At 48.2% G+C, this 13,379-nt stretch overlaps 1 protein-coding gene and 1 long non-coding RNA gene across 2 annotated transcripts; one reads left to right on the top strand and one right to left on the bottom strand.

Annotated features, from left to right (window-relative positions):
• The first annotated feature begins 850 nt into the window (after positions 1-850).
• LOC111070731 (protein germ cell-less-like) lies at positions 851-2,323 on the top strand. The gene is made up of 2 exons (XM_022361473.2): positions 851-988; positions 1,063-2,323. Exon 2 carries the CDS (start codon positions 1,113-1,115, stop codon positions 2,196-2,198), a length of 1,086 nt encoding a protein of 361 aa, XP_022217165.2. The 5' UTR covers positions 851-988; positions 1,063-1,112; the 3' UTR covers positions 2,199-2,323.
• Positions 2,324-2,748: 425 nt separating this feature from the next.
• Positions 2,749-3,651, bottom strand: LOC111070737. Its single transcript, XR_002607386.2, has 3 exons — positions 3,535-3,651; positions 3,188-3,448; positions 2,749-3,062 (listed from the first exon to the last, which is right to left on the bottom strand). It is a non-coding gene; the product is annotated as an uncharacterized LOC111070737 (long non-coding RNA).
• Positions 3,652-13,379: the final 9,728 nt, after the last annotated feature.

Genomic DNA, 13,379 nt, shown 5'->3' on the forward strand with positions numbered 1-13,379 from the left:
ACAAAACATATGTTTTTGTACAGTGCAGCAAGACAGTACATATGATAAGTATGATGCAAACATATGTATGTGGTGTTTGTTTCCTTTTCACAAAATAAAATTTGGTTGGAGCGGTGCATCGATGGTCGTTTCTCGTCTCTCTTTTTTCAATTGTTTTGAGCTGTTGCAGCTTTTTCGCTTACGCTTCACTTTGTTTTACTTGTTTTATTTTTATTTTACGTTTTTCGTCGCCCTTTTGTGGCAATTTCGCTGCAGGATATTGTGCGCTAAAATCTGTCAACAGAAATTCAATTACAGCTTGTTCTGTTCTGCTTGTTGGTGGCGTGGCAATGGCAGTGTTGGGTGGTGTTGGTGCTGGTGGCGCCTCGACTATGCCACGACACGACGCGTCGTTGCGATTGTCAGCTTACAAACGCTACAACATGGCGCGTGGTGCGTGCTGCATGCTGCGATCCGCCTTTTTATGGCTGCAACTGCTGGCGCCAGCTCTTTCTCTTTCTCTTTGTGCTTCTACTGCCGCTTCTTTACCTTCCTCCTGGGCTGCTTGCTGCTCCTGCACCGCCTGTCTGGCTGGCCACATCGCTTAGTGTTTTTAACTGCTTTTGGCTTAAGCGTCGCCGCAGCTGACGGGAACGCAGTCTGCCCCTAGCACTGGCACTGACACTGCAGCCGTCGCACCACAAGCAGTGGAACAGCAGGCGGCACACAGAACTGGGAAAGGGATCGGTAAGAGTGTCTCCCAACACCCAATCAGACCCAGAAATTGGCTTTCCAGCACTGAATTAATTTGGAATGTCCGCTGATGTTGCTGCACACTGAAATGTGAAAATGTTTTGCAGCACTCGCGCACCCCGTTTCAGTGTGGCCAAAGTTCGTGCAGCCAAGCCACGCGAAAATAGTGTAAATCGGAAAATAAAAGAGTCACGTTTGGTGTTTTTGCTGCATATTCTGTGTGAATCGGATTGGGGCTTGGCTTTCTTGAGGATTTGTAAGTGTGCGAATCACTTGTTAGCCATTTGCCATCGTTCCTGAAACTGAAGGAACCATTTTGCACCATTTCAGTCCAAGTTCCAAGCTGTCTGTGAATATCTTCTGCGAACACGTGCTTCAATATGCCCAACAGTAATGCAAGTGATGCCTTGCAGTGGTACCGGCAGCCCAGGGATGGACTGCACCTGAGCAATCTCTGCGAGAAAAGCCTGGGGAAGAGCGTAAGTCACTTGACGGCCACGCACTACTACCACGTGGCCTGCGAGAATGAGATGCAGAACCTGCGGAAGATCGTGGTGGACTGGTTTCTCGTCAACCTCATGGACCCCTCCGTCGGCCAGCCCCACCTGCTGCGACGCATCCCCATAGAGCTGATGACTGAGCTCGTGGCCAGCCCCAACCTGTACGTGGTGCCCGGCGAGAAGGAGTTGTACGAACTGCTGTGCATGTGGATGTATCTGCGCATTCACCTCGGCTCCGAGCCCGGGGATCTGGAGAACCAGGGAAAGGCCCGCCAGACGCTGCGCAAGCTGGAAGCGGCTCAAATGACTCCGTTGCGGTACTTTGCCGAACGCTACGGCCCTCGTGGCTCCTTTCTTGAAACTGCCGCCGGACAGCCCTACGTGAAGGTGTTCCAGAAGCTGCGGACTCAGTATCTCTGCATAAGCGACAGCAGTGTGAAGGAGCTGGACGACGGGAGGGTGCTCCCGGCGAAATGGGTAGGAGGCCATTTGCTGAACTCCTGGTTGGACAGCGTCCTGTATTTCGATGTCGATGCCGAGTATCTGCCGCATGGCATGGTTACCAGCGAGTTCTTCCTGAAGCGGTGCAACCGACTCGGCATAGTTCTGACCAAGCCGTCTAAGGAATGGTGGCGCTGGCCGAATGTTGCCATTGGCATGGACATTTGCGGAACAATGCAGGATTACAAGCTGAAGATTCGCTTCGAATATGACTTGAAACTCTCAGGACTTCTGAAATACTACCAGAGGCAACAGATCCTAGTCCGCGGCCTCGTAGTCGCCCTAAAGGAAGGACTGCAGCTGGGACACAGCGCAAAGTCGCCAATTATTCCGCTGGACGCGAGCTTGGAGAGCGGAATGCCGGTAACAATCTTGGAGGTGAATGGCTGGCTGCCGTATCCCCTCAAAGTTTCGCTCAACATTTTGATTGGTGTGCCCCTCCACGAGAGCTTCAAGGTTGCCTGAGTGCTGCACGCTGATGCTCCTGTAGAGCTGAGATGCGATCCACCGACCTGTTCTTAAATTCTATCCATAATCCAATATATATATTTGTCTATTCACAATAAACCCCATCTGCTCTGCCAGGTCCCTAGCTCCTTTGCGAGTATTTACAAGTACTACGGAAACACTATCCTCCGTTCGCCGTCTTTTGGCTGTAAACTGTAAACCTGCCTTAAGCCTGCTTTCCGAAAATTCCTATTCATGGCTTTGGGCTGCCTGCCCCACAAAGGAGTGCCGTGCCGTGCCGCTCCTGCAGCACTTAAAGCTGCCCGGGAAGGTTGCGCAGGGTGCGTCCTGCACGGCGCTCGTTTCCGCTAATGGCGCACAATGCATTTTTTAGTGGGGATTCGGTTTCGGATTACAGCAGAAGAGCCACGACGGATCGATAGTAATGGGTATACTGGTGGAATTGTGATTTCCGTGCAGCATGCAGCATTATTCATTGTATTTAAGAGATTTTATTGCAGTTCTCAGAGGATTTAGCCCCCCACCACACCACACCCACACTCCTAGCCGTTCTCTCACTCAATGGTCACTTCAATCGTGGAGGATACGATAGCAAAGTCTTATATATAAGCAACCAAAGGCTATCGATTATATCTGAGCAAGAGCAAGAGCTTGAGCTGCATCCATTTACTCGTTGTAGTTCCATTTGCCTGCAGCATCCTTCCTTGCCATTCATGCTGCTCCAATAGCCTGGTGGCGTGTGTGTGTGTGTGTCCCTGGTCCGACGCAGAAAATTAGGTTGATGGGAGATTTCCAGTATGCTGCCAGTATTTCTCAATTGATTGATGGCACAATGGATGGGGGGGAGGCTGTGCGTTTGGCCTGAGAGAATTCAATGAAAAGTTAAATTAATAATTGAATTTGAGCCTCCGTTTCAGTTTCAGCTTGAGTTTGTGCTTAAAGTTTGGTCATTGAGTTTTTGTGTTCACACTTTGCTGCGGACTCACCTTTGGGTCCGCCGATTCGAAAGGGAATGGAGGCAGGGGCGAAAGTTTTTAATCATCTATGCAAATTTGTTTTTGTCTTCCGGTGCGAGCCGAGCCGCTCAGAGCCGAATTGAGCTCCACTTGCCAGTTTAATTGGCTTTTTCCCCCCATTTTGTGAATTGTGCAAATAAATTTGTGGGTGACTGTATCCGGGCTGTGTGTGTGTGTTTGTGTGTGTCCACGTGTCCATGTCGCATGTGAGATGTTATTTACCATTTTCACCTGAAAGTGGCAGACATATTGATATTGATTTTCCTTTTGCCATTTTGTTGTGCTCTCTCTTATCAAATATAATATTTTATACATACATTCCATGAGCGTTGTGCACACAACATCCAGCATGCATCGTGCACACTGCGAAGCGGCACCAAAGTGCCATTTATTTGGCCGCCATAAAGCATTTTAATTGAAATTGTCATCCAGGGCTCGTGCCCAGGTTTAATTTAAATTTATTTATGTATTTATCTCCAAGCAAATCAAACGACACTCCGCCATTGTGTGATGTGCTGTGTTGTGTGCTGCCCTCTCTCTCTCTCTCTCTCTCTCTCGCTTATGATTTTCCTGCTGTGATCATCGGCGTCGTTAGCCGCTATCATCTGCAAGTGTCCGCATTTCAAATTGGATTGTGCGGCAGATGTAAGTGTAAGTGCCGCCCGCCATGCCAGTGAGGCTGTAGCTGGCTGCTGGCTGTTATCTGTTGTCTGCTTTTTGCTTGTTCACTTGTTCTTGTCCGGTACACGGCCCGACCGACATGGATATGTCGTGGAGTCCTGCACTTACTCAACCTGCCCACACAAGACTGCTAATTGAAATGCCGGCCAGAGGACATTTAACCGTACAGAGGCCGGCAGCTTAACGGGGCTGGACTTGTTCGGGGCAGTAGTTATAGCTCAAAGGCAAAGGCATTTCATTAGACCACCAACTGTCATCTGCAGCGCTCTATTTACATACTTATGTAGCATATGTGGCGTTTTGGGGCAGTGTGTGAGAGAGTTGGCTGCTGCCTCCTGTTCACGCATTTCGTGGAATCATCCACGAATTTATTTATTGTCACTTTGCACTCTCTTCATCTGACAAATTGGTTATTTTTACAACTTTTTGCGCTTTTTGGCTGTTGCTGCCAATCAGTGTTGCATAATGGTGCGCGGGCGGCTGAAGAAACAGCTGATGGTGCTGTGAAGCGACGCTGCTATTTTTGCACTAATATACAATACAAAGTATTTTTTGTAAAGTTTTGTGGCAAAAGAAAGCTCAAACGCAGTTCGAGTTTTATTCCAAAACAGGAATAAGAGCAGAAAGAGCGTGAGAATTAACCGTAGGATATACGTATGTACATGAAAAGGCGTTATATATATATATGATATTCATGATTGTATTTCCGCATATATAAAATATGCATTAGATTTGAATGCACAACACGATACGTGTCTGAAATATTGTTTCTAAGAAAATATCTATACATATGGAAAATGTGTCACTACTGAGCCTTTGTATAGTAAAGTATTGACAGTTGTCGCACAATGAAGGGCATTAGATCTACCACTTGCACAGCATCTAAATACGAGTATTTGAGCACCAATTAAAGTTTTGTTGTGTTTATTAGTTGGCTAGTTGATTGAGCCACATACATTTAGTACATACATACATACATGCATACATACATTCATATGTTTGTGTGCATAATTTAAAAGGGGGTTTCTGTGTGCGTGTCCACACCTGCGAGAGAGCTTCTGTGCTTTTATTTAATTGAATGCTTTTGCCACAGGATTTACCGGAATTAGTTATAATTGCTGAAAGCTTCAGCGGGGCATTTTCTAACATATTCCGCAACCCTCAATAAAAAAATAACGTGTGGTTAAATCCCCTGATAATTGGCCCGAAACCTGCCCGAAGGTCACACAACAAAAATTTTCCCCCCTAATGCGTTGGCTGCAACGGCTCTTGGAAGCTTTGCATTCAATGCGACTTATGCCGCAGCTGCTAATTGGCTTAGGAGTACTCATTAGCGGGCCAATGTCGATCCGGAAACCCACTACATGTCCATTCACTTGACTGACTTGACTAACCCACGCACCATAATAAACGAGAGAAAAGGGAAAGAAAGAAAACAAATATATTGTGCAATAGTCGCATTGTGGCTGTCATTTTAATGAGCTCTCCATTTGCTCCATTGCTACCTTTATTCCATCTTCCTTATACATACATACATACATACATATGAACGTACGAAGAGTGCTCCTCTCCCATAATTTATTTGTAAATAAAGCGAATAGGCATTACTTTTGCGTTGTGGCTGCAAAACAATAAAGTTGATTGAGGGGCCGATGATTGAAAGGCAGTCCAAATATTCCGTCACGTCAACCTCTCTCCACGCAGCACAGGGACACAGACAAGGGACAGGCAAAGGGACAGTGACAGGGATGGGTACAGCAAAAGGGGACAGGCGACAGGGATCGGGTATTTGTGGTTACGACTATGTCAGCCCTTTATGGGTTGCATTATGCCTAAACAATAATGCAAATTGCCAGAAGCCCTTAGACCATTCACCCACGAAGCCACACACTCGCACTTACACACCAACACCAGCAACCAGCACACACACGAAGATACGGGCCACACGCAATTTGTGTACATTTGCATCTGTGCGTCGTATACGTGATGTGTGTGTGTGTGTGTGTGGGTATGTGTGTGTTGGCCAGTCGGCTGTAACTATGTTGTAACTGGTAACTGTCAAATTGGCTGACAGAGCACCAGCCAAGCCCTGCCCAGACCACACCAAAGAAGGGCCAAAGCCGTTTGAACACGTTTTTGTGTGGTGTGGGTGTGGGTGTGGCAGTGGGGCAGGGGTAGGGTAGAGGACACACACACACACGCACGCATGATGGCAAACAAATAGTTTGCTTTTTGTTGACTTGACTTGCTTGCTGGCCAAGATGCTGTGTGTCTGTGTCTGTGTGTTGGGGCTTGTTTGCCTGTGTTTGTGACTTTTGATTAGGCCGACTCTGTTTGCCTGGCGGTCGGTCGGTTCGGTCTGTCTGTCGGTCGGACGAACCAAGCAACGTCCTTGGCAAATATGTTTTAACCCAATCCGTCGTTCGGCTGCCCCACACCGCCTGCCACCCCCTTGATTTTGGCCATTGTCCGATTCCGAACCTCGACAGCTTTTCAGTTTCGCAACTTTGGTTACGTACGCAAGGCCTTGGGTCTTAGGTTTTCGGTCTGGCTCTGGCTCTGGGTCTGCATCTAAGTCTTGCACTTGGCTGGGGTTTGGGTTCGCCATTTTTCGAGTGTGTCGCACTCACTTCCGGCACACGTATAAGTATGTGTCTGTCTTCCTGTTTGTATGTGTCTGTCCGACAAATATTGTCTTTATTTTCTGGCTGCTCGATTTTGTTGCCCAACTGCCTCGATGGTTATTTTTATGCTTTTCCCCATTTCATTTGAGTTTTTGCCTTGCCTTTTCCATACCCTGTGCAGCAGCAATATCAGGCATTTCTGGCCCGAAACGGGGACGCGATATGGCACACCAATGTGTGTAGCTGCACACCTCGAATCGGGGGGGGTCCAGGGTACGACAGGCTGTCCAGGGTATCTTTATGGTCAGCATTGTGATTGTTGTTACATTTGCCACTTATTTTTGCCTGCTTTCGTGTCCTTGCTTTCGGTCTCGTTGCTGGACATTTCATTTGACTCGCAGTTATCATCATTTGTTTTGGCCGCTGACACCACCTACCAGGCACCTCACAGCACGGGCTCAATTGTACGGGACTCTCTCTCTCTGCTCTGTATATGTACATATCTATGTGTGTGTGCGTGTCTTGATTATTGGTTTACACACACACACGAACTGCTTACATGTCATCTCCGGCTATCTGTCTTTCACACTCTGCCAGCTCCACTCCAGTGGAGTGCACCCCAGCCCCAGCCCCAGCCCGCCCGCCCACAGAGCACCTCCCTCGGGGACCTTTTGATTAATTCTGCTTTTATTTAATTGAACGTTTTGCCAGAGGATTTACCTGAATTAGGTATAGTTCAAGGCATTCAATGTGCTGGGCAAGCCCCAGAGAAGTGTCCCGACCAAAGGGATTTTCTGGCCACCTAAAAATCCCTGATAATTGGCCCCAATCCTGCCCGGAGGTCACACACAGCACAAAAATGTTCCCCTTCACCCAATGCGTTGGCTGCAGCAGCTCTTGGAGTTTGCATTCAATGCGACTTATTTCGCAGCTGCTAATTGGCTTAGGAGTACTCATTAGGCGGCTACCCAGCTCAATGCCGATGCCGTTGCCGTTGCCGATTCCACGCTGCATGGCATTCACTTGACTGACATTCATCCTACGCACACACACACACACGAGAGTCCTTTATTTCCATATCGGAGTGGGGCTGTTGGATACATAGAAGAAAGTTTTATATCCGCGTTGTTTGCTAAACTTATTTATAGATTGGCCTACAGAGAGAGAGGCGACCTACACGCCCACCCACCCGACACCCTACACCAACACATGCCTTCCAGCTGGGGCCAGCCCCAGCTTAATAACAATTTCCCTGACGTCACGTGGGCTCCACGCTCCACGCCCCACGACCCACATGAACAACCCACTCGATGTACCCACTCGAAGCTGGTAGCCCGCTCGGAAGCCCACTAAGCTGGACCACAGTAATTTGCATATTGAAAGCCACGAATTGCTTTTGTGAGCCGATTTCGCTTTCTCCCCTTCCGCCGCACCACCAATTCCTTCACTGAATGCAAACAGCAGAACACTCGTATGCGAACCACAGCAAAGCCTTTTCCTTTGCCTTTTCCACAGGTGAGGAAAATTGTCGCAGAAATGTTCGCAAAATGGCAGAGAGGGAGGAGTGCAAACAAGCCAGGAGCCACAAGCCATCAGGCAGAGGGAAGGACGATGGCATACAACTTGGAAGACAGTGACAAAGAGACAGACAGAGAGAGAGAGGGAGAGTGGGATAGTGAGAGACGGTCGCTGGTTGTGGGAGGTTGCCTTTGATTTATCACCATAATAATCGCAAAGAATCCTTGTGGGTAACATTATTTACAACTATGTTGTCCCAGGGAATGATGAATGATTCCCAACTACGAACAAGGTAACCCAGCGACACGGCCACACGCGCAGCATATATTAGATGAAAACTTTATGCTCAGTGTCCGTAGCTCGGGAGCACGGGAATAACTTTTGGCTGACGAATAACCAACTCCACTCCTTTGCTCTGCTCTTCTCTTCTCTACTCTTCTCTTCTCTCTTCTCCGCTCAGATCATATCTAAGCTGACTTTTGCACTCAAATTTATCGCCAACAAAGTTCTACGCGTATCGAGACAAGAACCTGAAAAGTGAATGGCAAAGTTCGGTGCTCGTCTGAGCGAATGTCCCTCTGCTATTCAATCACCTGACTGCCACAACGTAATCGTAATCTTTTCGAATAATAGAACTTAAATTCATGAATGGCTGCGCCTTGAATGTTGCTGGGCATGTCTCTGGGCCTGATGGTGGCCTCATCACCATCATCATCCTCATCATCATCGTTGTCATCAGCATTGCATTAGGAAACGGAACTGAAATTAAAAACACAATAGCGGACACACACACACACACACACACCACACATATGCCTGTGTACCCATACATAGCCAGCCAGCAGAGCACACGGCACACGGGACACAAGCGGAAAATCGGAAAATCACTTGCTTAAGTAAGTTCTCGCCGCGTGTTGCCCCTCTGTGTCCCGTGTCCTCTGTCCTGTGTCCTCTATCCCATAACCCCGACACCACTTGGCTAACCCAATCCTCCACCCACAATGGCCACGCTCCTTTGCTGTGCTCTCCTCTGCTTTGGCCTATCCTCTACGAACACCACCACATCCTTCCTGCGACTCTTGTGTTTATTCTCATACGCTCTGTTGGCCGGGTTTCCCTTTCCCTTTCGCTCTCTCCCGCTCTCCCTCTCTGTCATGTCTCATGTCTCTTGGCTTGTTTGCGCTTAGTTTGATTGAACGCTTGTAAGTATGTGACTGTATACCGTTCTCTCTCTCTCTCTCTCTCTCTCTCTATGTGTGTGTGTGTGTGTGTGTGGGTTTCCGTAAAATCAAAGGATCAGACAACGCGTCTAACTATCTGTCTGTCCCAGTCTGCCTGTCTGCCTGTCTGCCTGTCTGCCTGTCTGCCTGCCTGCCTGCCTGCCTGGTCAATGGCGGCGAACAGCTCCAAAATGTTATGTTTGCAGCCACTCTCCCCCTCTCTGCCCAGCGAAACCTCTGCAAATTGAAGTATTCAATCAATTGGATTATGAAAATATCATCTTAAATCATTTAGCTTCAAGCCAGCAGCAAGGCTCTCTCCCTCGTTCTCTCGTCAAACATGGCAAATGTGTTGAGTATGTTTAATTAGGTTTTGATCCTACGATAGCCCCAAAAGCAGTGTGGAGAGAGAGAGAGAGAGGGGGCGCAGCCCATTGTCCATTATTTAGGGCTGTTAAGCGATATCCGTGCTGAAATTGAATATTTTCTGTGCTTGGCAGCAGGCAAGCACTTTGCAGGCGGCACTCTCTTCCTTTACGCATACTCGTGCCTGGCATATTTTGCTATTTTAAGCCAATGCAACATGCACACGCACACGCACACACACACACACACACACATCGAAACACATGCAACTGAAGGAATAAAGGGAAATGGAGTCAGTGGCAGAGTCAGAGTCAGAGAGTCAGAGGCAAATGCAGTGCCAGAGAGTAAGAGCTGGAGCCAGTGCTGTAGCCAGTGCTGCAGCCATTGCCAGAGGGAGAGGCAGAGCAAGAGCAAATAAAACGTTACCAGCCACACGCCATTTTCATGTTGCATCCTGCCATTACAACTGCACACACAAACACACACACACACACACACACCACAAAGAGAGAGAGAGAGAGAGAGAGAGAGAGAGAGGCAGAGCAAACCCGTCTCTGGATTCTCAATGCCCCGCATGCAAAACTGCTCGTTTATTCAACAACATAAACATTGTTGTGCACATAAATTTATACAAAGTTCTAGTTTACATACCAGTGGTGTATACCCCATGCACCCCGCGCAGTCGGCGACCAAAGTGGCGGCAGGGCAGGGCTGTTTGTGGGTAGGGGCCGGACCCGAAGCTATATGGCCATAGCCACAGACGGGAAGCAGCGACTGGGGTGCTGGGGGCCGTGTGCGAGGCCGGGCAAGCTGGCACAGTTAACGTTCCCAATCGATATTCATATCAACCGCAAAATGTGTGTCGCTGCTGTGTGTTGCTGCCCCCCCTCGTTTGCGCTGTTTACTATTTTTTTTTTGTATTTTTTGCTCTACCCTGTACTCCACACACACTCGTAAAATGCAGGGTATGTTACAGACAAGGGAAGCTCGGAGTGCAATTTTCTTTTTGCTTCAAAATATTTGCCATAAAATCCACACAAAAAAAAGCTACTCCGATATTCCCAAAATTACAAATTACAGCCGAAGGGTATATCCTAGTCGGCATGTGGACATATTCTGCTATCCTGTGTTGGCTGTTGTGCTGCCGGAAAGTAGGCTGCACATTTTGATGCATTTAAAGCGCCTGCAGGACAGGACACGGTCTGGACACGGCCAGGGACACACCATCGGCAGTTCGGTTCCGCCAAAGGCCATTCCCCATTCGCCAATCGCCGTTCGCCATATGCTCGCAATTTGTCGAAGGTGGCTGGCAATTTGATTCTCTGTGCAACGCCATGACCAGCAAAGACTCGTGCTGGACGTGCTACCCCTACCTTAACTCCTTCTCTCCCTATCTCGCTTTGCAGCTTTGGACTTGGGCCCAATCAAGGGTTAATTATAATGTCGTGAATTGCCATCTATTGGGCCTAACCGTCTTAATAGTATTGACTTATGCGATGCATTCTGTGTGAGCTCAAACATATGCAAAGCAATTGGCAAGGCAGTTTTTTGCAGCAGAAAATTGTGTAATATTCTCTGGTTAAAAGTGTTCAATTAAAGTATATGTACACATGCATTATAACTCCGAATTGGTTCATTCCAAGAAAGAGCATTTAATGAATAATATTTTACTGGCCGTTAAAGCTGCGTTAATGCGTGTCACATGTTTTGGTCTGCATTCAATTTTAAATAAAAGCACGAAAAGGTTCGCTTTAATATGACATTTTATGACATGCCGCACAGTCTGAGGGCAACAGCCACTTTCCCAATTTCCCTTTTTCGCTTTTCTTTTTTTGGTGGCAGAAGGTCAGAAGATGTGGAAAGTGGGCAAAGTTTGGAGTTTGGGTGGGGATGGGGATGGGGGGTGGCGGTGGCCTGCCAACCCGTAGCTTATTAAAAACATTTCATTTTGGCTTGCAGTCGCGGTAAATAAATAAAATTCAAATAACAACAACAGCAGCAAAATGGCCGAACACCCAAAAAATTTCGTTGCCCGCCATTCACCATTCACCATTCAACAGTTGGCCAACCCAACATTCAGGGCTGAGGCTTTCTTGCTGGTTTTCCTGTGGGTACGGGCAAATGGCTGGGGAGGGTGTGGCATGGGCATGGGCATGGGTTGTGGGTTGTTGGGTGGCGTTGGGTTTTTGGGAACAAGGCCGCGTTTTGCCGCCTTCGTGGCGGTTTCTGTTTGCGTTTGCGTTTTGTCAGCCATGACAGCGGTGGCAATTGCGCCACCTGCGGCTTCATATTGACACTCCTATATGTGCGTGAGTGTGCGTGTATGTGTGTGCTTGTGTGTGCCTGTGCCCGTTGCCTTGTTTGTTTATGAGCCCCTAATCAAATTGCCTCATAATTAGATGCAACAAAGTTGAAATCTTTCCAAACTGTTTTCGACTTTCTGCCGCCAAACTCCACTCCACTCCACTCCCCCACCCAATAGCCACAGCTGTGAATGGTGGCTGGACCACCCATCTGCGACTTTCCACTTATTTTGCCATGCCTCTTCAGTAGACCTGCCCTGCCCTGCCGCCCTGGCACTCCTCTGCTGCTGAATCGTCCGAATATCAGAAACGGAACGCACGAGCGGATACGCCACGTTAGCTGTTCGCAATGCGTTCGGAATTTTCAAGTGAAAATGCTGAAATGGGAATGGGAATGGGATTTCCCTTACCCCAACCATGCCCCCCTGCTCCCAGAGCAATCTGTGTGTCTGCTATGAGCCTGGAAATGAGTGTGCAGCACAGGCTAAAAACTAGCTGATGAAAGAAATGAAATCCAAAATAAACAAATAAAATAAATAAAGCAACATACATATAGAGTTCGAATTTTGCTCTGCTGCGACACATGATGTGGTGAGGGGGATGAGAGGTATATAATTAATTAGCTGGCTTCAGGGACGGACTCTGTGGGAAGCTTAGGATATTATTTAAACGTTTTAATAGCCTTAGTCCTTGGGCCATTGATTACAATTTGTGCGTCTGAACAATGTTTTGGTATTCCGTCCGTCCGTCTGCTGGCCCCCGGAAATCAGTGAAATCAGTGATGCATTCAAAAGGCATTCGGGGGCTTTGCGAAGGCATCCCCACATTCCAGAGCACTGCCCAAGCCCCCTCGTCAATTGCAGTTCAGTACAGACAGAGGTCCAAAGGAGCAGCCACTGTCAGTGGTACTGGTACTGCCACTGGTATGTTGCAGTCTTTTGTCTCTGTGCTGCATTGTGGAACTTGCACACGAGTTGCTGCCAGACAAACAAAGGAGACAGATAAACTGATTGACAGATGAACGAAAAGAGAGACAGGGAGAAAGACAGGGAGACAGCCAGAGAGAGAGAGAGAGTGAGAAAGAAAGGTACAGTGCACTTAAGCGAGGTCCAGGATCCAGGGAAATTGCGGGAATACATCTACTAGCAGCGTGAGAGCGTGCACTGGGGGTGGTGGTGTTGGTGGGTGGGACAGAAACTGTTTGACATTTGCTGTCATTGTCAACGTCGTCGACAGTTGTTGCCGCTGCTTCTGCTTCTACTTCTGCTGATGACCGCCTGCCACATGCCACAGCTTTGTGCAGTTGGCCAACCTTCAGTAGCGTCCCACAGAGCCATTGCAGTTGCAGCTGCAGCACCATAAGCCCCACCACCATTGGGACAACGCCTTTGTCTCTGCGGTCGGCGAACGTCTGCTTATTGGGATCGTAAAGTCCAGTGTCCAGCGGTTC

Source organism: Drosophila obscura, unplaced genomic scaffold (assembly GCF_018151105.1).
Source record: "Drosophila obscura isolate BZ-5 IFL unplaced genomic scaffold, ASM1815110v1 contig_165, whole genome shotgun sequence".
NCBI classification, from domain to species: Eukaryota; Metazoa; Arthropoda; class Insecta; order Diptera; family Drosophilidae; genus Drosophila; species Drosophila obscura.

What these genes read in the sequence shown, in the direction of transcription:
- LOC111070731 (XM_022361473.2), top strand. Translation starts at nt 1,113, where the DNA reads ATGCCCAACAGTAATGCAAGTGATGCCTTGCAGTGGTACCGGCAGCCC.